The sequence below is a fragment of the Halichoeres trimaculatus genome, unplaced genomic scaffold (genome assembly GCF_033239565.1).
Source record: "Halichoeres trimaculatus isolate MK-OKI-2021-1 unplaced genomic scaffold, fHalTri1.1 fHalTri1_scaffold_16, whole genome shotgun sequence".
Classification (NCBI taxonomy): domain Eukaryota; kingdom Metazoa; phylum Chordata; class Actinopteri; order Labriformes; family Labridae; genus Halichoeres; species Halichoeres trimaculatus.
In genome coordinates, this window is record NW_027437194.1 from 4,001,743 (window position 1) to 4,027,024 (window position 25,282).

Below are 25,282 nucleotides of genomic sequence, written 5' to 3' on the forward strand. Positions count from 1 at the left end.
GGGCACTTATTTATTTATTTATTTTTTTTGTCTTTTAAAGGGAGACTGGGGTGCTCTTTTTGCTACATTTTTGCCTCTTGAGATGACACCTTAGTGCACATTTTTTGGCAGCCCAAGAGGTCACCCGTTTTTGCAGCTAAAGATGGCACTTAAGTCCATGTTTTTGCATTCCAAGGAGGCACTTAAGTGTGTTTAAGCAGCCAAGAGGGCACTTAAGCACTTGTTCTACCTTCAAAGCGGGCCCTTAAGTGCACATTTTAGCCTTCCAAGAGGGCACTTAAATCTATGTTTTTGCATCTCAAGAGGACACTGTAGTGAACATTAAAGCCTCTCAAGAAGGTTATTAAGTGCTTGTAGGTTCCTCCCAAGAGGGCACTTTCATACACTTTTTGCCTCCTACAAGGGCGGTTGTTCTTTGCCAACCAAGAGTGCACTTTAGCGCTTGTTTTTGCAACATTTGGGCCAAGGGGAGGAGGGTGTTTGATAGGGTAAAACAAAAGTAAAAGAGTGCTGCACTGAGTAAGCATAAATCTTTCTGGCAATACTGGTAAAGAAAACAATTACTCCTTTCTATGTGGCTGAATTTAGAATCTCTTGCTCTGTGTTTTTTTTTCTTTTTTGTGGATCTGCCAATTTGCAGTGGATGGTCTACAGCTACCCCCCTCTTCCCTTTCTGTGGTATTTTTCATTTATTCAGTCGACTGCTGTGTTTCTGAGCTTCCACAGCGTTCAGCTGAGAATCAGCTCCTCTCCCTTCAGCTTGCCTCACGCTTTTGAGATGTCTTCATTGACTGACGAAGACGGCAGCAAGCCGAGAAATGAAATCAAAGTGTTAAAAAAAAAAAAAAAAGAAATTCAAAGAAGCTTCAGTCTGGATGATCACAGATGCTGTGATGGTGATTTTCTTTTCAATAACAATATGCCAAAGCCTTCGACATCAACACTATCAGCACGAAGAGGAGGGGGATCCGGAGTGCAAGTCATTCTGGGAATTTAATCTTAAGCTCTTTTTTTCCTTTAACTTTTCAGATTCCTCCTCCTCCATCCTCCTCCTCCATCCTCCTCCTGCTGCATCCATCCATCCTCCCCTCCTCACATCATTGTCTTGTCACCCTGTCTTCACCTGTTCCTCTACCAGCTTGTTACATGAATGTGGCGCCCAGTCACCGTCTCGTGTTGTCACATCACATTATTCCTGCATAATTTTTGTTTTCTTCACCTCTCCGGAGCAAAATGTTTTGCTGCAGGCAGGAAGTATTGCACTTGAGATGCTGATCAAGTTAAATGTGTCCTAGTCCCCCCCCCCCTCCTTCCTCTCTAGCTATTTCACACCTGGCTGCTTCCTTCTAATATCTCCCTACTCCCAACACAGTGCTGCAGTGCAGTCATTAATTTAAAGGAGAGGGAAATCATATTCTCTCTTCAGTTATAAAGAGAAAAATACAGTTAGTTTGGAGCCGACGCTGAATACAGTGTGCTCTGGTTAATATAACTGTGCTGCCTGCAGCTGTAGCAATAGCCCCATTTTATAAAACACTGAACTGTGATATTTTTATTTGTCAGGCAGTGTAAAACCACACATAAGTACTAGAAACAGCATGAGAAATTACCCATTGTAATTTTCGGCATATTTATGTTCCCCCAAAGCTTTGTGGAAATAGCCCTGAAAGCTTAAACATAACTGTGTTCACAAAAAAAGCACAAGAGAGGAAGTTTGTTCTTTTTTCTGTTTCAAATTGAAGCATGTCTGAGCCACATGAACCAGTGTTAGAGATCGGGTATTCAGGCTTTGAAGCACAGTTTAGCTTGTTAGCATGAGGCTCTGAAAGTTTAGCTTGTTTTCTGCTAAGTCCTGTTAGCTGTTTGTCTTAAGCATCCCGGGAAAGCCTCAAATAACCCTTGCTGAGGTCCTCTGAGGTGAGGAAAAGATTACGCTTGTCATCCCTTTCACCTCTCGTATCCCCCCTCTGTGACTTTATTAAAACAGGTGACAGAAATCAGCTGGGTTTGGCTATTCTCCTTGCAACAGTAATCAGACCTTTCTCTCTGATGTCACATTATGCTGTCCTCTGTCTTCAACATTTTTCAGACCAAGGACCCCCAAAGTGATTGAGAATGAGCATATTTATTTATTCAATTATTTATTTTATTTATTTATTCATTCAGTTATTTATTTATACTTACTTATTTGTTTGTTCATTTATTTATTTTCATTTTTTTTTATCATTTTTTTAACAGGGCTGCAACCTAGGGGCATACATGAGTGAAATAACAATTTACACTTAAAAATAGATTAATAAATTATAAATGACTGAATAAAAAGTACACAAGTAATAAGCTAACAAAAGAAAATAAACTATATTTATCCCCAAGGGGAAATTTAGGAATATAAAATAAATGAATTAATTAATAAGTTATGAATAATAATAATAATAATAATAATAATAATAATAATAATAATAATAATAATAATAATAATAATAATAATAATAATAATGATGATCATATATTTTAAATCTTGTGAAATAAACATTACTTTATTATTCATGTTGTTGAAATGAAAATGAAAATAAGTACATGTAAAACTAGAGTAAGAATTTATACTTAAGTAAAATAAATAAATACATAAATAAATATGTAAATAAAAAAATAAATAAATACATAATTAAATTTATAAATACAAAATAAATAAATAAATAAATAAATTTATTAATAAATAAATATTTAAATACAAAAAAAGATAAATACACAAACAAGTAATCCCACAAATACATAAATAAATAGATAAACAGATAAATTGGTAAATGAATGAATGAATACATAAATAAATAAATAAATAAATAATAAAAAAAACAGCTTAACAAGGATATCCAGATGAATGAAAATGTTTAAATTAATTAACCAAGAGAAAGGTTTAACATCAACTGTATCAGCCACTAAGGCAAACGTTTTAGTATACTTCCAATTTGTGCAGAATTTTAACAAGGTTTAGAAAAGTCAAATGCAAGACTATGTTCATTCCTGACTTAAAGATAACATCTATGGCCTCTGTGTTTCCACTGATGTGGGTTCAAGGACAACATCAAGAATTGAAATATTTGTGAACAATAACTTGAAAGTATAAAAATTTGCCTAATCAACCAGAAATGTCACAGACCTTCCGTTGAAAACCTCTGACCTAGGACCACTCCAACAACCTGTGGCCCTCCCTTTGCCTGGCTTCACTCTTTTCACTTCGCAGATGTTTCATGAGTTCATGACTGCACGTGTTCTTCGCTTCGCATCACTTGTGCCTTCGCTCGGTGCCAATACAATTGTTTCAGCTTTTTGCAGCATGTTTTTCATTTGCAGTGTGTTTCCGCTGCTTGTGTTTTTCTTTGAACCTTCGCATGTGGTTTTGGAGATGCATCTTTTCTGCATTTGCTGCTGGAGAAGAAGAACAAGAAGAAGATGGTTCAGGCCGTTGCAGATCATCTGCTCTTGTCAGCTACTTTAGTCTGCTCTGACTTTGTGCTGCAGAATCACGTCTCACTGTTTATTACGGGTCTATAAAACTGAACGTACATGTTGAATGTTTTAAATAGTGTATGACTGCGGCAGTGCATATTTTACCTTATCCTCCTCCTGCTCTCTCCTGGTTTACTGTCTCCTCGTATACTCTTTCTTGTATTTGCGTCACCATAATTTATTTCTCTTTTCAGCTAATCCCAGCCCTCCTTGCTGTCTCTGTTTCCCTGCGGCTTCAGAATGAAAGAGATTTCTTTGTCCAGTTCACTTCATAACTGCCTTGATAAGTCCCGTATTGATTGCACTTGCTGATTAGAATTGATTCCACTCTGCACTGTATTTTCCTTTCTGCTCACTTCTTCTTTGTAAGATGAGCACTTTTCAGCGGCCATTCATCACAGCGTTATTTTTGGTGCGCTATCCCTTTGGGGGCCAAACGCTTGTGCAACACAACAAGATAAAAAGTGGAGTAAATTCTGAGCTGGGTTTTATATAAAAATATGCTCAGTCGGGTTTATTGTGTTATGTGATTGTTTTTCCAGAGACAAAGACCTCCCCCATACCGTCCTCCAACGCACCACAAAAGGCTGAACCTCCAGTTGGCAGAGCTGCAAGGCTCCTCACATTTTTCTCCCCTTTGCTGCTAGGAATGCTGCTGCTGTTCATGTGGTGAGCAAACACACACACACACACACACTCACAAAACACTTATTGAGTCCACAACCCCTCATCTATGAATTGATTATGAGCTCAGCCGCTCAGTCACATATTGGCAAGTCCATGCATGTCTATTGATGTCAAGAGCAGGTTTAATAGAACAAGAGTAACAACGATTGGGTGAGTTTGTTTTATGACCCAGCAGGGGGACTTTCTTCATATTTTCCCTGCAGATCCCCTGGAGGAACCGGGGTAAAATCCAATTCAAAGCTGTCCCATCCCATTAATTTTATAGTCCTACAGTGTAAATCATGTTGTAAAAGCAGGTACACTGTCAAGGAAGTGGATATTGAGCAATGAATGCTGGAGCCCTGACTGTTAACATGTGCTAACAGGGATTCGTTTTTGCACCTCATTTGAGCCAGGACACATTGACAAACAACAGACTCTGTAATAGCTCTTCAGCTGACTGACGTTCAACATGAAGGGTTATCCAGCTGATCACCTACTGCTCATTTAGAGCACCACAGGGTGAGCTGAAGCAGCTGTTGGATGGGTTTGGTAAAGATATATGTGTGCCAATTCCCCTTAAAATGAAAGTCTGTTTTGCATTTACACGGAATAAAAAGTCCAGATCATTATGTTTTATTGTGTGGTGCTAAAAATAGTTTGAATGTGGACTCAAGTGTTGTTCCCTCTTTTTGACTTAAGGGACTTGCATTAAATGTAATATGGATGTTTTATGTTACTTTGCTTTAGAAGTAGAGAGGAAAAAATCTTCTTTCTTCACCTTTTAAGGTCTTTATCTGACAATAACAAGTTAAGATTTATCAGTACCATACACATGATATGATAATATGATAGTGCTCAATACTTAAAGTTACACATCAATGACTCATTTATAAGGATGGGAATCGAAAACCGGTTCCTGTAAAGAATCAGTAACAAATGTTTTAGCTTAGCAGTTAGCTCACGTTTGACATGAAAACTCTGATTCTGGATTTTCAGCTTGAAGTTTTGCTGAGGAACTGAGCAAAGAAAGAAACTCTGTCACAAGATTTTCCTATTCATTACATTCAACATGGTCTAAATCTCCATATTTATCAAAACGATGTAAACAAAATAGAGCTAGCTTGGAGCTAACATATATGAAACTTTGCACTGATATGCTAGTGATTAGCATACATCAGTATGACTCCCATGTCGTGTGTTTTCTGAGCGAGTTGTGGGACGTGCTCTTTCAAAAAATTAAATAAAGAGCTAAGTGTTACTTTTTATTTTGTCGTGGTTATGGCCAGCAGTAACTGGTATTAAGAGCCAATCCCAATCCTCTACCCCTCAGCCCTTGGTTTTGCGCGTGCACGCATAGTGAGGGGATGTCCTAATTCTCCGCAAGATCAAGGAGCCATTTTTTGAACTATTGATTTTATTTTGAAATTGTTGGTTGTAGCTATCTAGTTAACGCCGCTATAGCTACAGCTACAGCTACAGCTAATAATAGCTACACCAATATCAGATCGAGATGACAGGTTTACATCAAACTTGAAAGGGGAACATTATGGTATATAGGTATTTACACTTTTCATACCTTAGCTGTCTCGTTACTCATGTGATGTGGTGCATCGTGGTGGTATCTGTTCGCTGTTAGTTTGTCCCCCTAATCTGACATCAGTTGATAATCACTTTGTAAGAATGTGTTCAGTTTGGAAGGGAATAAACAGGTGTTCCATTCCTACAAAAAAATGCACGGTGGGGTGGAGGGATCTCCCGCTTTGTCAAAGCGTAATGTTGGCAGATATGTAACTATGGCACTAGATGGTCTACTCCAGAGAGCGAAGCATTAGTGTTTGAGACGAGACATGCAACTGTTACTTATTTTTTGTTTAATTGTGTCCAGAGATATCCAGATCCAGTGACTAATTTCAGATTTATTTACTTATAAACTCAATTAAATGTTGTTGACACAGAAAACCTGTAAAGCTCCTTTTTGTACAGAGAGTAATTGATAAGGGAATCATAAAGAATCAGATCGAGAAGACGAACGGACAAAAGCATAGGTATCAATAAAATCTTACTAATACCCATCTCTACTTATTTCTAGTCTTAATTCTTGGAAAAAAGTTAAGTTAAAATTATAAACAAGCCCCATCTCAGCCAACAAACCAGCAGAGTGATGCTCGATCATTATAGCACGATTCCCCTTTTAAATGATAATAAGTGTATAAACCTGCCTAATTTGTGCCTCTGTCTCTCCCCAGATCTAAATGTTGGATTCCTGAGGGGAGCAGGAGGAAGAGGAGGAGGAGGAGGAAGAGGAGGGGGAGAGGCTGGTCTTTTTCTATTTTGCACATCTTTCAAGGATACAGTGCATTGATCATATCTGTCCATCATGCAGTTACTCACCGAGATTACTTAGACATAAAATCAGACGATGATAATGCTGCTGAGCATTTTTTTGATAAATGGTGACAAAAAAAAACAAAAAAAAAAAATCATCATCCTGATCTTCATCCTGCCTGAACAGCAGCAGCAGCAGTGGGAGCAGCAGCAGCATCCAGCATCAACAGTCTTAGAATACCCCCTGGTGGTTTTGATGGGCCACAGCAGACTTTAGTTGGTGGACAACGGTTTTTGGGATTCTCCTCTTCAGAACGAGAAAATCGACTCCTGGGATGACGAAAACAAAAATCTCTCCATGACCTTTTTATCTTCTTTTTTTTTTTAAGATCTACTTTTTTGAACGTTTTGCTTTCCTCTGAAAATGTAGGCGCTGTACAGACAAACACACCAACACACAAACACAAACACACCCACACACACACACACACACACACAAGGAGCATTTGCATGTGTGTTTGTTTGTATAGTTACTGTAGCATTCCCCATACAGCTAAAACATCATGCCAAAGACTCAACTGCGCCCTCTAAGGAAAGATCCCCAACATTTCACCCAAACTCCCCCTGAAGCCTGTGTCTGCCTTCGTCGTGGGTCGAAACCCTAGAGAGAAAGAAAGTGTGTGAGTGTGTGTTTGACACCTGGTTGCCACCAACCCACGAGGGATAGTGAATGAAACACGGGACGGACCTGAGGAATCCTGCAGCTCCTGAACAAAGAGGCCACAGAAACACGCGGACCGAGTCGTTTTTTTTGGATATGAGGACTAACACTTTGAAGAATCAATAACCATAGTTTGGCTTGTTTAGACAATTAGCCTTACACTCCGCTTTTCTCGCGACTGGAAAAAAGGAAGACCTGGATTGTACAAAAAAATAAAAAATAAACGAAAAGAAAAAAAATAAAGTGGATTTCAGACTGAACAGATCTCTGCCCACACATTTGTTTTGGTTCCGCTTTCTTCAACGATCGACTGAGTTGGAAACGTCGATACGAGCCTTGTTAGTTTTCCATTTTGCTACGTGCTGTAAAATACAGTAACACAAAACAGTTTCGCTTTCTGACGCCTTTAAAAACATTAAAAAAGCCTTTTTGCAGTTTACATTTCAATAGCCAATATCACCAGTTAATATTATGTTATTCAAAGGAATATTGATGTGTTTTTATTGTTTATTTTTCTCCTCTTTTTTATTTCATGGACAAATAAAAACACTTATAGGATTTTAGTTTTGTGTTTCAGACATTCATAATGGCTTAATTCTCCTTGATCCTATTTTGTAAACTATGATATGTAACTTTAACATTGAACAAAAGTTTATTATTTAATAATAATAATAATGTATGTATTAGCAGTAGAATGTCGTAACCTGTACCTGGGGTCTTTTTTATAGATGTATATACAATGACAGGTTTCAACCATTAAATGTGACCATTTCACAATGAACGATGACAAGTTGGACTTTTTTGTTGTTGGAAAGAAAACCCAGGACGGAGATGAATAGAAGCGGTAAAGGAGGATGAGTTTTTCAGCAGACGTGGAGACACAGGTGCAATTACTTCACAGTGAAATACTCGCGATGACGCATCGATTGCTGCTCCGCTTCTGCCCTGACTGCTTCTTTTCAAATCCTGAAATCAATACGTGTAACCTTACAGGAAGTGTTTTCTTAATGTGTCTTTGTAGGAGGGTGTGTTTAAAGATTCAGATGAGCTGATTGGAATTTCATCAGACGAGGAAAATCTGAAGAACCCTCAGAGCATGATGCATCGTTTTCTCATTACTTCAGTTTTTACCACTTAATTATTTTGATGTATCTGACAGTGGCACGACAAACAGGGGAAATTTGTCCACTTTTGGCCGTTCATTCCCATTTTCCTCAAATATTTGGAGTTAAATACATAAACAACATAACTCAAAAACTAACAAACATATCTTGATGAAATTGTCAGGAAATGTTCAAAATGGGATAAGGAAGCCGTGATTAAATTTTGGAGGTGATCCAGATCACCGTCTTGATCCAGGACTTTTTTAAAGGATTCTTTATCATTGTGAGATAGGGCTGTTTTCACCATATGTGTATATAACTCCACCATAAATGGTCGGATTGCTTTGCAAAACAATACAAGTCAAGGTCCCCATCATTTCTGACAGATGTAAAAGTATGATCCAGATCCTGGCAATATTCTGGATACTAAGATCCAGAATATGAAATATGTTCTGGGTCATCATAATTTTCAACACTGTCAGGAAACAAATTATTGTACAAACCTGCAACTAACACCAAATTGTAGCAGACAGTCTGCTGAAAGGGAGTATAACATTAAAGTAGGACTAAAGTGTTGGTGACAATCACGGTATGCTTGATGGAGGTCTGCACTCTCTGAGTGTACGTCTAAGCCTCACTGCAAAAAAACTGAAATCTTATCAAGTGTTTTTGTCTTATTTTTAGTAGAAATTATCTTTTTATAACCAATATGAGCCACATTCAACTTATCAGTTCAGAAAAGTTACTTGTTTCAAGTTGTTTAAAGACAAAAATGAGGTCCGAATTGCTTATAAAAAGTAAAAAAAAATATCTGCCAATGGAACAAGAAAAAGTTGCTAGAAACTACAATAATAGTGTTTCCCTTTTTCCATTGGAAGATTTTTTTATTTTTTTTTTACTTTTTGTAAGCAATAAAGATCTCATTTTTGTCTTTATACAACTTAAAATAAGATTTTTTTCTGGACTGGTCAGTTGGCAGTTTGACTGATAAGTCAAAAACACTTGATAAGATTTTTGTTTTTTCCAGGTCTCTATGACAACACCACTCTGGCTGACTAAGTTTAATAGTAAGAAGAGAGACCTGTGTTTACCTCTGCTGAAAACGATTTCTGTGAATAAATTTTGTAGTGATGGTGGACACTGGAGCCTAACTGTCAGACAGGAAAAGGACAGAAGAGCAGAAGAAAGATAAACAGGAGAGAGATAGAGCACGAGCTAAAGGCTAAACGGGCTAAACTGTTTGTGCTAATGTTGACTCCAACCCACAGTCAGCAGTTATTCTGCAGTGGTCTGTTCAAACTTGAGAGTCTATCAATAAAATGAAGAGTGAAGTTACGTTAGCTCTGATTGGTAGATGACTGGCAGGACATAACCAGGATTTACTCATGTTACACATTACAGATACGTCTTAGAGCAGTCATCCCCAAAATCTGAGTCAGGACCCAGATTTTTTATGGGTCGCCAAATTAGTTTCCCAGATTGTTTACATGAAATTCATGCTTTTCTTAACCAGAAGCCAAACTTAAGTAAAAGTAACTCTATCTCACTTGAAATCCACTCCTGTGTAAGTGAAAGTTGCCCACTAAACAATCACTCACTCAAGTTAAAGTTTTAAAGTAGCTCAAATTAGAAGTACTGAAGTATTGGGAGATTGTATTATGAGTAATCCTCCTCTTGCTCCTTTTTTTTTAAGTTTAACTGTGAATTTTGGGACGCCATTTTTTGGTTGTTTTTCAGCAAACACAGGAGGTACTTCCTTTTATCCCAACAAGAGTGGAAATGTTTTTTAGATATGGTGACAGGTGTCTTCTTCTGAAGCAGAACTAGCAGTAGTGGTGGTGTGGGGGGTATCTCTACTACACTGGAAAAACTGAAATATTATCAAGTGTTTTTCTCTTATTTTCAGTAGAAAATGTTCACCTGATAAGTCCAGAAAAATGTCTTGTTTCAAGTGAATGAATTGCTTGTAACAAGTTTAAAAAAAATCTGCCAATAGAACAAGAAAAAATTTCAAGTTCTAAGCAAATTTTTCTTGTTTTCTTGCAGATTTTTTTTGACTTGTTTCAAGCAATTTAGACCTCATTTTTTTGTCCTTAATAACTTGAAACAAGACATTTTTCTGGACTGATAAGTTCAATGTAGCTCATACCGAGTATGTTGAGACAATTTTTACTTAAAATAAGACAAAAACACTTGATAAGATTTCAGCTTTTTGCAGTGACTGGTCCACACTGTCCCGATAATCCAGACATAAGAAGAGAATTATATTCACATTTTATTTTGTAGCAAGTAACGGCGATGGAAAGGTATATGTAGTGGAGTAAAAATGAAAAGTGAAATGAAATAGAAACTCAAGTGCAGTAACAAAGTAGTTTTGCTTTGTTCCTTTAAACCACTGGCAGGACATGACCAGGATTCACTAACCTCTCACTGAGTAAACAGACCATTATTATCATCCAAAATCCAAAAGACACCTGACTGCTCATGTTTGAAAACTGCACATTCATTAGAGAAAGCTACATACTGTTCATGGACACAACCACAGAGTCTGAGCTATTTAAAAAACATGAAAACTTGTGGACTCCCCGCTGCCTTCTCTGACAAAAACAACCCATTCTGCAGCTTTGCTTGGCGGCCCTTATTATTCTGGTTCACAGCTCTGTGCGGAGAGAGGATGACAGGAGAATCTCTCCGCTCGATGAAGACAGTCTTCCTCCAGATCTTGTCAGTCATGCTCTTTAAAACAAAAGGAGGATGTGACAGCAGCATGAAGTCATTCTTTGTTTTTATAGTCTTCCTGCTCGTTAACCAACACCTGCGAAACACATGGACATGCGTGCACCTCCTGGAATTTTAATGGTTTCTGCCTAACCTTAAAGGATAATTGTGCTTTATTAGGACTTTGGTCATAGTTTATATTGCTTTGGCCATCGTTTCTGAATCGCTCAGGTCTTAGATCTCTAAATGAGCTGGAAAAAATATGTTGTATGCTTTGATTATCAAACAGGTTTAAAAGAAGCCAAATGTTGACCTTTAAGCTGTGAAGATTCGTAACAGACTGTTTGCTGAATATTCTGACCTGTTAGATTCCTGAATAAATGAGTCTGGTATTAAAAACCGGGCTTTGTTTGGAACCTGAAGTTCTCGGCGGTTAACCTGGTGATCATGATGTCATTAAAGCTCATGGAAATGAGGCCTCATTTAGGGAAAACACCAGATCAGAGCTGTGATAAAACACGTTAACACAAACATATCTGCAGGAGTAAAGGAAGGGAAGAGTGCTGTCTTCTAACGCGTCTCATTAAAACATGAAATCAGTATTCAGCATCACAGAATCAACAGGAAGTTATCAGATATGATTGGTCAAAATCCCATTTTCACCTTTAGCTCTCAGTCTGTCTTTGATCCGTCTCAGTCTTTCCCTCCTTCTCTTTCTCTCGAGCTCTTTCCTTCAATATTCTGACAAGTTCTGGCAGGCCGATCTGTAGAGCGAGGACTAATCGATAGACCATCTAACAGCTGTCAGCTGGAGTCCTCCAAGTGTGTACGTATTTGTGTGTGTGTGTGTGTGTGTGTGTGCTGACCAGAGTGTATCTGTTGCTGAGGGTATTGCATTCATTACTCTTTCCTTCCACCCGTCGTCTCTGGCTTTTGCTGGCCCATCTTTTCTTTTCTGAATGGGCTTGTCAATGAGAAAGTGATTAATATTAACAATGACAGGAAAAACAGTGAATAAAGGGGGTGGGGCTTAAAGACCACATTGGAAAACTTTGACTTTACTCATGTTTTCCGTACTGCCATGCTGAAAAATGAAAAATATTCCTCAACCAAAAATAATCTAAGGTTGTTTGTATTAATAAATACATGAATACATAAAAAAAATAATTAATTAATTAATTAAAAAAAAACAGTATAACAAGGATATCTAGATGATTAGAAAATAATAATAATAATAATAATAATAATAATAATAATAATAATAATAATAATAATAATAAAAAAAGATAATAATAGAAATAATAAAAAAAATTAAATAAAATTTCTCGTAATTTTTGCTACTGTGTTTGTCTGGAGATCCTACATGTAACCATTGCTGCATTGTTTACATGTCAATTAAGCTGTTAGCAGCCTGTAGCATGTCACTGCTAACTGGTGCAAGGCCGGATGTTTCCCACAAGGTGAGGAGAAGGAGGTGAGGACGACGTGCTGGTTCTCAGGTGTGAACTAAGAAGTGATGACATCAACCTGTCCTTCTATCCATCATTATTGGGAACGTAAGATCTATCTCAAGGAAGATGGACAAGTTAGCCGTGCTAACCAAACAACTTATCACTTATCAAAGATTAAAACACTCAAACTGGAAACGTTTCTCATCAGAGTCACAATATGTGATGGGTTTTCACACTTTTAAGCTTTAAGTGTACTCCTCAGACTAATACCGACAAAGATGCTAGCTGGTGCAAGGCCGGATGTTTCCCACAAGGTGAGGTGAAGGAGGTGAGGATGACGTGCTGGTTCTCAGGTGTGAGCTAAGAAGTGACGACATCGACCTGTCCTTCCATCCATCGTTATTGGGAACGTAAGATCTATCTCCAATAAGATGGACGAGCTAGCTGTGCTAACCCAGGGAATACCAGAGGGCAGAGTAGCATCATGCTATTCACAGACACAGACTGCTGAAGAAGCTCAGTCCTGGACCCTGTGGAGGTGGAGACTGGCTGACTGGACAATGATGGACAAGCTGTCAGCATCGATTTGCTTATGGAGCTTTTTGCACTTTCTATACACTGTCTTACTTTTGTTTTCTTGATTGCTGCTGTGACTCCTGAATTTCCCCTCGAGGATAACATATTTTCTATTCTATATTGGGCTGACAGCTGAAAAGCAGCACTCTCTTCACCTAAAATAATAATAATAATAATAATAATAATAATAATAATAATAATAATAATAATAATAATAATAATAATAATAATAAAAAGCTGGTATGTTGAGCCATTCTCCTTTTTGCTGCAACCAGGATTTGTGTCTCATAAACCTCAAGGGGATCTGTGTATGTTTCTATTCTTGTGCATGTGTTGTGTATTTGTGTGTGCGGGTGTGTGTGTGTGTGTGTCCATTCGGAGCCTGTCAGTTCCAGCAGCCCTGCTCTGCTCTAATGACTAGTTTGACCTTTCCCTGATAACTGGATGAGTGACACGATCTCTCTTTGCCTCTTGCTTCTGTCTTGACTGCTCACCCTGCCTCTTTAAACCTTCACCCGCGTCTCTGCTCACATAATGTTTCCTCTGCTTTCCTGGCAACTTATGGCGTGTTTTTGTCTTATTTTCAGTAAAAATGTATTTTAGACCCAATATGAGCCACATTCACCTGACCAGTCCAGAAAAATGTCTTGTTTCAAGTTTTTTCAAGACAAAAATGAGGTCTGAATTGCCACACTGCAGATTAGCTACTGCTGTTTTCTTAAACAGTTGAGGTCAAAGATCGCTGTTTTCATTTCTGGCATCATACTGATGTGATGGTATTAAAATTTCATGGCATCCGACTTGTTTGTGTGCCACAGGCCCATGAAATAAACTGCAAATGTAAATACGCCAGGCTTATCTCCGAATGCAAGTTCCATCTGTGCAGGAAATGTTGATATGCAGAAGCTGTCACGGTTTGTTCTGCGAACTCCAGATTGCAGTTTATATTTCCTCCACTGATAGACCTCATCGCCATAAAAAGCCGCTCCAGACACCGTGATCCAATCGTGATCCAATGTCTCATTTTCTTTCACGTCTGCACTTGGGAACATACAGTGCTTAACAAATTTATTAGTCCACCTGTTGTTGAAGTGAGCAAACCAGCAGGCATCATGAAGTGCTTTAACTCTGACTCTTTGTTTTTCCAGAGGTTTTCCTCTGTTTCACCGTTTTGAACAGGAGTGAGGAGTTTAAGACTGATTCATGATTTTATTCCAAAGTCTGAGCCAGAAAACTGGAGTTCTCTGAGAATCCAGAAATGTATGAAAACAAATCTATTTTTGACATTTATTTTAAATTGTTTTTTGGTATAACAAGGATTGTTTTCTTATGATGAGGAATTTAATTTTATTTTCTTGACATAAAGATTGTTTTTTTTGTGATAACTTATCTGGTTATCCTCATACAACAAAGATTGTTTCCTCATAATAACAGCTTATCTGGTTATCTCGATATAACAGAGATTGTTTTCTCATATGATTCCTTTTTCATTATCCTGACATAACAAAGAAACTTTTCTTGTGATCATGACTTATTATCTTGTTATCTTGTTTGTTAAAGTTTGTTTTGTAATGATAACAGCTTATCATCTCATTATCTCGATAAAAAAAGATTATGTTTCTCATGATAACGACTTATCTCATTTTTAAGATATAGCAAAGATTGTTTTCTTGTGATAACGGTTTATCATCTCATTATCTCAACATAAAAAAGATTGTATTCTCGTGTCATTTGTATGTTGTTATCTTAGAACAAGAAACATTATTTTCTTATGAAAACAACTTTTTATGTTATCTTGATACAACAAAGATTGTTTTCATGTGACGACTTATTTTCTTGTTATTTTGTGCTCGGCTCTGATTTTATTCTGAGTGAAAAAAAAGGGATTTAAACTCACCGAGTTGTAGAAGTAGGCTGGATTAAACAGGAATTACATATCAAAACACCAATATTGGATTTTTTTTAAGCTTCATGTGTTAAAGTGGCTTTACTGTAACAGAATGAGTATACCGAAATTAACCACGTATCCAATGAATCCATCATTTCTATGCAGAGGAGAACTGTGAAATTTTCAAATATACCAAATTAAATTTTAATTTTAAACTATTTTAAAAATTTCATTGGAAAATAACAACAGCGATAAGCCACTAGAGGGCAGAGAGACACATCCCTTTGTACACCACTGTCTGTGGTGCTGAACCAATAAAACCTGATCTCTTTGTAATCATTGCATGCTTTTTATGAATTTGGCCTTATCATTTGGCCTATATATAAAGTCTTTAACAGTAGACTGGAGTTTAACATTTATACGGGTAGAAGATATTTAATAAAATGCCTGACCCCAAACTCTTATTAATTTATTTCATGTTTTTTTGAGCCTGAAAAAACAGTCAACCTCGTCCTCCCTCTAAGAGTCACATAACCTATGGTTATTTTGAAAGACTTGATCTACAGAATTTCAGAGTGGATTTGTTGTTTCTAGCTGTTTGTTTTCTTTTTCTGGAAAGTGAACATGAATTTAAGACAAAAGAGGACCTTCAGAAAAAAGTCAGTTATAATCGTGCATCACAAAATTCAACAGCAGAAGCCTGAATGGATCAGGTGAAAACACTTTGACTTGAAATTAAAAATAAACAACTGAGGAAATAGACAGAAGGATAAATGCTGCCCTCTGGTGGTCATAATAGCGTAATGCATGCTTTAAATATTATCATTCCTTTTCTTGTTAAGGTTAAATTCATATAAAAATATATGTTTTTTATATGAATATAAAGTTCAAAAGCAGAAAAGAAAGAGCTTTTTTCATCTGGATGATCACTGAAATGTTTACCCAGCTTTGTTAAGCTTTTTTAAGTTTTTTATTTTATTTTATTTCGTTTTATTTTATTTTATTTTTTTTAATATATATATTTTAGGTTGTATACAAAAGACCACAGAATTGCTTTTTTAAAATTTTATTTTATTTTACTTTATTATTATTATTATTTTTGATAAAGACTCTGTTTCCCATGAGCACCATTACCCACTGCAGTAAAGATGTGACTCTTGCCAAACTGCAATTTTTTTTTAGGAAGTAAATACATGGTGATCTGATATTCTAATCTTTTTAAAAACTACTTTTATTGGTTCTTGACAACTTCTTTCAGGATACAAAGTGCAAAGGTAATGTTTCTATCAGTGGCTATGAAGCACAATTTGAATTGTTTGGGGAAAAAAAACTGACATCAAGCAAACTTTGCAAACTCAATTATGCCAATACATCAGCTGATTTATACCTATGATTGATATTATACAGCAGATGTTTCTATGATAGGGCTGAACAATTGATCCAAATGAACCTGACATTGCAATGTAATTTGAAAAGATAAAGTTTCATTCATTCTTCTGTGGTTGTAATAGTTAAATAAAAATACGTTTTTCATTTTCCTGGGACGAATGAAACAAGAATGAAAGGATTATCTGTTGGTGACAGCGTGCAGTTCCACTCATGTCCTCAGGGTGGCAGCACAGTGCGTTTGACGGTGGTACACGCTACCTGAATCTACAACCGAAGAAGTAGCAAACCTAGCGTACGGTGAGCAGTGGAAGGCAATGGGGTGAGTAAGATCCTTCTCATTGATTAAATATTAACTTATTGATGTGTAAACACTGATATGGAGCTGGGTTCCAGGTTTTATTCACCGGCTGGGTGTCATGTTGTGTTGTTTCCCGGTAAGAGCTGGAGCAGAGCGGTCTGCGGGAGCTGCCGTCCGCCTACACAAAGCAGCATCTTTCACTGTCACTGTTAGCCACTTTGTTCCCGGCTAGCTGACATTTTTTTTATAATATTGACACAGTTTTATGAGATAAAGTTATTTATTTGCCTTTCTTATTGAATGTCGGGTGTGTATTGGTGTTATGAACCGCGGGGAGCCCGTGGTGGAGCCCGGCTCCTGCATCCTGCAGGTGCTTAAAATAACTGTAGCTTATTAATATTTCACACATGAAGCGTTACGTTTTCTTTTCAACTGCTGTTACATCAGCTGGTTACCGTGACCTGTATCTCGACAGACAGCTAGTTCAGACTGCCCTACATTACACCGAGCTGCATGATGGAGAGACAGACCTATTTTTGTGCCCCCCTCGGGCTCTGAAGTCTCCGTGGTGTCTCCTCAGTGAACACACAGTTCAGATGGGGAGGAGCTGGAGAGTACACAATGCTCTCTCAGGCTGTTTCAGGCTGTTTGGTTTCCTTCTTCTCCCAGAAATGCTCATTATAAGGATGAAGCAGGGTGAAGTGATTTGGATAATGGAGTAGACAGTAGTTTTGTGAAGAAATCTTCATTTATTCATTGTTTTATAAATGGTTTTGGTTTGAGAACAGACCTTTATTTTGAATTCTTGGGCACGGCTCTGTCAGAGTCAATGATTAAGGAAAATTAAAATAAAGAATATAAAAGAATGTAAATGAAGAATTAAAAAAAAGCCTAACCCTCTTGTCTCCTTCTCTCCTCCAGTCTACCCAGCTCCTGCTGACCTTCAGTGCCAACCGGCCCCCGCAGCCACCTGTTAAATAAACATGCAAGGATTCTACTCCAAGCTGGATTCGTCCCCCTCTTCCTCGCCCTTGTTGGGGGTGGGCCACGGGCGGGAAGGGGCTCCGGTTCCTCTCAGCCTGGCTGTGGAGACGGAGAAAGCTCAGGCCCTGCTTCAGACGTTCAGTTCTGCCTCTTTGCTGGCCTCAGCGGGACTGGGGATGTTCTGCGTGGTGGCAGACCACACCCTCCAACTGTCGGTGATTCAGCACCACCTGTGGCTGCGTGCAGCTTTGGACAACGCCACGCACGGGCTGATTGGACTGTGGTCATGGGCGGTTGTTATTGGACTGAGGAAAAAGAGCGATCTGTATGAGGTGTTACTGGCTGGTCTCCTGGCATCAATGATAGACCTGGACCATTTCTACATGGCTGGATCCTTATCACTCAAGGTAAGACCTGCACCCTGACCAAGGGTCCCTCTCATATTTTTTAAAAACAGATTATACTGCCATCCTGGAAATACAAATAAAAAAACAAAAACTCAACAGGAAAGTGTTGAACATATTGTTTGTAACCTTTGAAGAAGTGAAGCCTGCTCCTCTCTGCTGTCAATCACTTTCTGTGATGTCAGATTTGTGTTCCTGCAAAAGTCTTGCAGAGATTGAAACTGAGCATAAGAAAAGGTTAAAAATGCAAAAATTCATACAAAGAAAGATGAATACCATCAAATATTTAGGATGTCTGATCAGACTCACTAAAAAATTTTGACTGGGATGTCTTAGCTCCTCATCTTCCTCTGTGTGCCAAATATAGATCTTTCTCTAAAACCATTAACATATCATTTTTTTCACAACAATATTGTTATTATTATGAATATAAGTGACATCAAGGGCATTAAAAGTTCTATGTCCACTTAATACAGACAAAATTCCTCACCTTGTGGGGAAACATCAGGCCTTGCACCAATTAGCATTGGCATGCTACAGGCTGCTAACAGCTGATTTCTCATGTAAACAATGCATCCATGGTTACATGTAGGATCTCCAGACAAACACAGGAGCAAAAGTAGTGAAAATATCACGGAAGACACAGAAAGTTTGGTGTCCATGACCAACAAATGAGCCAAACAAAGTAATGAGCCCCTCCCAATGCAAAGATGATGAAAAAGAGATGGAAAAATTTCAAGAAACGGACAAAGACGAGAGAGCTGCTGCAACAGGGAGCCATAGCCAACAGGGCGGCAGTGCCTAAATAAATGAAAAAAATATATATATAAAAAATATAAATGAAAAAAAATTCAGAGTTGGAAGTACAGTACGTCTTCCTCACCTCCACTGCAGTAGATGGCGCCGAGGAGCTACTCTGCTGTGTTTTGTAAACTGTATAAGAACCATGATTTCAAAGTATAGTCAAAATATTTAACCCTTAACTTGATGATGTGGGTTTTGATGCCGTAAACACCAATGTTTTTTTTTCTTGGGTCAGTTTGATTAAAGTCATTATAAGTTTAATTTTTTACAGTGTAGTAGACTGATAAAATAATAATCATAGTCATGTTTTGTGCAATATCAGGTTTTTTATGAGTATCATTGGTTACACCAAGTGACATCTATCAGTTTCACCAACTGACCACGTCTTTCACTCAATATTTATTTTGCAATATTAGTTTAATGTCACCGTAGTTGAAGTGACAAACTTGACACACTTTATGTTTTCAAGTCTCTGTATGAAACTGCATCTGTCTTTCTTTATTTCAAACACAATAAAATAGAAAAGTTGTTTTTGATCAAATAGTTAACTGTAGAATATCGCAATTTATCACAATATTGTGATATAGTGGTATTATTGTATCATTAGGTTGCGCCTATACTCACCCCTATGACCAAAGAGATTTACTCTTAAAGTGGTACTCTGGGATGGAACAAGTTGGGTCCTATCACAAGGTTTAGGGCAGAAATTACCCCTACAGCAGTGTTTTTGTGCAGCAGAAGCCCAGAGCGCTCACACCAAACACCCCCTCCCTGCTCCTCTGCCGGTTTCCTCTGCACTCAGACGGGACCAATTTTTTACTTGACCAAAAACACAAATAAACAGACTCCCACCGAAAAAATCTGATATCAGTCTGCATTCACGCTTTATTTAGAGAATTTTCAGCGCGTTACTTTCACACAAAAACACCGCTAGATAAGGCTCTAGTTCTCATCGTGTCTCTTCGTCCTGGCAGACTACCTGCGTTTGTTTATATCTGGCACGCAGCGAGCGCGGACCGATACACTAAGCGCCTCGTAGCCAGCTGTGGGTCGGTAGCGCCTTTTTACGACATGATGAGAACTAGAGCCTTATTTAGCGGTGTTTTTGTGTGAAAGTAACGCGCTGAAAATTCTGTAAATAAAGCGTGAATGCAGACCGATATCAGATTTTCTCGGTGGGAGTCCGTTTATTTGTGTTTTTGGTCAAGTGAAATATGGCCCCGTCTGAGTGCAGAGGAAACCTGCAGAGGAGCAGGGAGGGGGTGTGTGGTGCGAGCGCTCTGGGCTTCTGCTGAACAAAAACACTGCTGTAGGGGTAATTTCTGCCCTAAACCTTGTGATTGATTAACACAGACTCTCTTGGTTTGATGACTATGAAAAACATGAGCTTTATTTCAAAAAGGAATTTTTGCTCGAGCAGATTTTATCTGTATTACCTGGAAGAAAAAGCATAGTGTACTGTTAATACTGAGCTGAAAAAAGATTTAGAAACTCTGACACAGAGGGAAACCTACACTGCTCAAACATCATCCTTTGAAATTTGGTGGATTAAACTTTAACTCCAGTGATAAGAGATGCCAGTCTATGATATCTGTTTTATGTGGCAAGGAGGAACCTTTCAAAGCTTTAAAATCAATTTCCCAAAGGTTCCTTTCACCTCTTCAGCTGCAGCATAAAGTGACTTCCTCCTGAAAAGACTTTTTTTTTACTGGGAACTTGAGGTTTTTTGATTAAAGCTGCTGTGATAAGAACCTTCAACAGAAACGTGACGTTATTATTTCTGCCCTGTCTCCTTCCAGGCGGCGGTCTCGCTCCCCCAGCGTCCTCCTCTCCACTGCTCCTCCCTCATCCCCGTCCTCTGCCTCTCCCTCCGCTTCCTCATGTGGATCGGGCGCCTCAAAGACGCTTGGTGCTCTTTGCCGTGGATGCTCTTCATTTCCATGGCAACGCATCACGTCCGGGACGCAGTCCGCCACGGCCTGTGGGTGTGCCCGTTCGGCAACACGGCGCCGCTCCCTTATTGGCTGTACGTGAGCACCACTGCAACGCTGCCTCACCTGTGCTCGGTGCTGATGTATCTGACGGGAACCAGAGATGTGATCTCGACCAAACACGGGGTCGCCATTGATGTGTAGGTGTCCGTGACTGACCAGCAAACACCTGATGCTGATGTGAGGTGGATTAATGTACGGGAACACAAACGTGTCGTTTAAACCGTTTTTAATACTTGAAACTACTGAAGAGACAAGGACGGGACAACGATAAGGAAGCGGAAAACTCAAATATACATCACCTGAGTTTCCATTTCTGAAGGTATCTGTATAAAAACATTGTAAAGAAGAGCAAGTGAACGTGAGTGCCAAACCTGGACTAATCTCTGGTATATCAACGTATCAGACTCCCTGGCAGTTTCTGAAGAGCTGCTTGGAGTGGTTTAAAGGTCGTCCTTTTTTAAAGCTCCGTCATGTCGAACGATCACTTTCCATCTCATCCCAGCATCACTTGAGGAAAGTCAACCAAAGGTCAAGAGGCTGCACGGCACCAGCATATCCTCATCTGTGCTTTTTTTCCCCACTCTCAGTGCAGCGTCCCCAGCTAAGGCCGTGGTTTTTACTCTCAACAGGCGTCTTTTCAAGATCTTTATTTCCTTTCTTTGAGCAGAGTCGACTCATGTACACAACGTAAGAGCTACAGGACGAGACAAAACAAGATACACCGTCACCAGTAACCAAAACAAAACAACAATACAAGCACAAGACAAGTTAAAATACAGACCTCTCGAGTTAGATAACAGTTAAAATTTTACACACGTAACTGCTAAAATTCCCAGGAAACAAAGCGTGCAAGATTAATGTTAATGTTGCAAATTACAAATGAGTATTACTCTGTAGCGGCTTCCTCCATTACATTGCTCCAGCGATGAAACAATACGGTACCAATGCCTGGTACCTGGCAATTGGTATGTACTCAACAGGACCAGTTTTTGGTACTTTTTTGTGTCTATGTGGTAATGAATATTATTCTAATAATGAAATCTCAAAGTTTTTCAATTTCACGTATTTATTTCTCAATATATAACCTTGCAATGCTGTGTTCATGTCCAGTAAATCACCTACTCTTGCAGTCCCTCACAATCACGAGGATGTGTTTAGGTTAGAGATAGACCAATATGGATTTTTCAGGGCCGATACCGATTATCTGTAGTCAAGGAGGCCAATATCTGATATTTGAAGCTGATAATAATTTGCAGGCAAAGTGCAAACATTGGTGTCAAAATTTTGAATAGTACAAACTCCAACCCTTAAATGCATTTGATGCCTTCAAGCATATGTTTATTAAACAGCTCCCAGGCTTTGCAGCATGTTTTATAAAGTTAATAGAAAACAAAAAAATAGATAGCTAAAGTTTTCTACAGTAAATAAAGTTTATCAAAATTTCAATGCAGCTGCAATAAATGTAATAACTGCAATGCTGATTGGCTGTTACTCAAGCAATGGCTCTGCTTGTAACCAATCAGATGGTACTGTGTGTGGGACAGTGCTGGGGATGGAGGAGCGGAGCAGCTGCATCAGAGCTGCAACAATTCTGTTTCAAATTTGTTTCTTATCGGCCGTAGGATTTAAAAAAAGGCGGATGCTGATATGCTTCAAAATGCCAAATATCAGCCCTGATAATCGGCCAGGCCAATAAATGGTCTATCCCTAGTTTAGGTACCTAAACATGGTAGCTTTTGATTTTATGTGAATCTGTACTTGGTACTACAGACAGAATTCTGTCGTTACCCATCCCTACCTTGATCACAACAATTAGCATTAAACCCCAGTATCTTATTCCTAGCATAGCAGGATGCTATCCTCACCAATGATTTATCTCAAACATTGCCCATGAACCACCTAGCAGGATGTATCTACTAGCGTTGGGGCTCCTACAGCTTAAGGCAAGTTAAATTCAAGACTTTTTCAGACTTTTTCAATTAAATTTAAGATCAACTTCACAGTAAACACAAATGGGAAAAACACCACATCAATTACAAAGGGTTAGGGACAGCTAATGGAGTCCCACATCAATGTTTGTTGGTTCCACAATCGGGATTGTGTGATGTTACCACGAGAGTCCCTCGGTAAATTACTTTAAAAAATGTTTGCATTTATTTTGAGATTAGGGACTATTTACATCCTACTATCGTGTTGTCATGTTTTAAAAACTTTTAAAGATTAATTTAAGACATTTAGATTCATGAATTCAATGCCTTTTAAAACTTTTTAAGGACCCACAGGAACCCTGCACACTGAACAGTCTTGAAGACAAAAGCCCAACTCTGTTTCATCAATATGGAAACAAGGGATAGAAATAGCCATAAAGCAAAACATCACAACTAATAACTTTTAATACCAAACAACGATCTTCAATTCTGCTTGTAAATTGTTAAAAATGCATTTTTGGGTCAACCGGCACACGCATTTATTTTTGAAAATATTTCGTGCTCAACTTGTACGTGTGAATCTCTTCAAAGCTGCGTGATGTATGTGTCAAAATACATCCACAAATGCACTTTCACTTTTTGGGTCTTAAAAACACACACATAAATAATTTTGAGACAAATCTCTTCCTGCAGTATCAGATGTTTCTCCTCACACACAGTTAGAGAAAACATGTCCTCTCTTTGATTTTAAACCACTGCCACATCCCAGCAACAGATCCATAAGTGAACGCTAGAAAAATGTAAACAGATCGTTACGCTGCTGCTGTTTCCACCTCCTCAGCCGCTTCAGCAGACTCTTTTTTTTAGCTGCTTCAATGAGCCTTAGTTTCACACTGAACAAAGACTTTTTACCAGAAGCCAGTCTTTCACAGTCGATGTAGACTAAATCAAAAACAGGGGCGACATTAACTGAAGCAAAACCTTGTTTTCATGCCGCCGTGGGCAGTGGGACTTCCTGTTCGTTGTACTTGTGAAATCATCTCGTACTGTGTGCGTCCTTTTTTTTGGAAAGTGAGATGTTTGAGAGTCGCTGTGCTGAACACGCTGTACACTTCAGATTGCTGGCTTTTATTTTTACTGTTCTGAACAGGAAGTTTAAAAACTGTAAGTGTTATTTACACGTACAGAAGAAGAGGATCTGAAAAGGCTGACAGCATCCTCAGTGACTTCTGTCTTATAAACCAAACATAAGGAGGGTAAGGGAAGTTTAAAGATGCTGGATGGTGAATTTGTTTTAATTCCTGATGGTGTGTTGTTACTGGTGTATAGGATAAATATAAAATGTAATTAAATTGCTGTAAATGGCTCCTGCAGTCAGTTAGCCCACTGTAAATGACTAATACAGTCAGTTTATCTGCTAAACATCAACTTGACCAACATTATTTCTTGTCTTTTATTTATTAATCATGATATAAAACAGAGAACATTGAGGAGGAAACGTCAGGATGTAGATGGACGTAGATGTAGATGGAATAAACACATCAGCTGTATTGTTTACTCTATTTTTGATGATACATGAATAGTGTTATAAAACGCTGTTATAGTGGATAGTGCATTTATTTTCTTGTGATGTGCGTTTTGAATGTACTCGACAGGATTTAGAGGGAGAAGGGACGGCTGTTTCGCTGTTTCTCGTCCACTAGGTGGCAGCAGTGAGCTGTAAGGACTCTTAATGAGTGTGTATTTAAAGTCGTTTGATTTTTTTGTTCTGCTTTTGTTGCACTACATCATGTCTTTATGTGGTTTAATTATTTGAAATATGAAAAAGGTTTTGTCTTCAGGAGCCTTCGGGTGACGGCTTAAAGAGGGAAACTGTCGAACACCCACAGAACACCTGATGCACTGGAATCAACATCTTTAACGACGTTAGACGTTAATCTCTTTTACTGCTGCTTCTCTTTACAATGTGACCTTCATTCATGCAATGTTTTGTTCCATTTTGCACATTTTAATTTTATATTATTTTAACTTTTGAGATTTTTTTAAAGACGTTATGATTTGAAATGTAAGAAACTATAAACTGTAAGATGATAGTTTTATCGTAGTGTTCTTTTTATCTGAATAAAACATATCCTCTGTACCAGATCTGCACAGGTGTGTTCACCTTTTCTTCCTGCTGCTGAGGGAACATTTCAGACCCAAACAGCCGTTTACTGATATTAATTACTGTGTTCGTTTTGCAGTTTCAGCCTGGCTTGCTCTGGTCTGACCAGCTGTGGCTGTTTACCGTTAGCAAACCATACACAGATACTGCTGTGTCTGACATTTCTGTTGGGTTACGCCTCTCATGTGAAATTTATGCAACTTGAACCACAATCGCTGTCACTTGGAGAGCAACATACTCAATTTGAGCCTTTTACACTCACACAATACATCCCAGTTATCATGAAATACTTCGAAAAAAGAAAAACAACCTTAAGGAGTTTTAAGACTGCCAATCGTCTCATCAAAACTGTCCAATAA

The 25,282-nt window shown here is 38.3% G+C and overlaps 2 protein-coding genes across 5 annotated transcripts in view; both read left to right on the forward strand.

Moving 5' to 3' along the window:
* cntfr (ciliary neurotrophic factor receptor) overlaps positions 1 to 7,967 on the forward strand; it is a 397,904-nt gene extending 389,937 nt beyond the window's left edge. For 2 of the 4 annotated variants that reach the window (XM_074691062.1, XM_074691061.1), the window contains exons 10-11: positions 4,050 to 4,176; positions 6,423 to 7,966. In XM_074691062.1, coding sequence (XP_074547163.1) covers positions 4,050 to 4,176; position 6,423 — 128 coding nt within the window. In that variant the 3' untranslated portion in view covers positions 6,424 to 7,966. Of the gene's footprint in view, positions 1 to 4,049; positions 4,177 to 6,422 lie in introns of all 4 variants that reach the window. The other 2 variants (XM_074691064.1, XM_074691063.1) reach the window with 1 other exon arrangement.
* Positions 7,968 to 16,599: 8,632 nt separating this feature from the next.
* On the forward strand, positions 16,600 to 24,890 carry tmem267 (transmembrane protein 267). The gene is made up of 3 exons (XM_074691126.1): positions 16,600 to 16,666; positions 17,567 to 18,036; positions 20,637 to 24,890. Exons 2-3 carry the CDS (start codon positions 17,629 to 17,631, stop codon positions 20,970 to 20,972), a joined length of 744 nt encoding a protein of 247 aa, XP_074547227.1. The 5' UTR covers positions 16,600 to 16,666; positions 17,567 to 17,628; the 3' UTR covers positions 20,973 to 24,890.
* Positions 24,891 to 25,282: the final 392 nt, after the last annotated feature.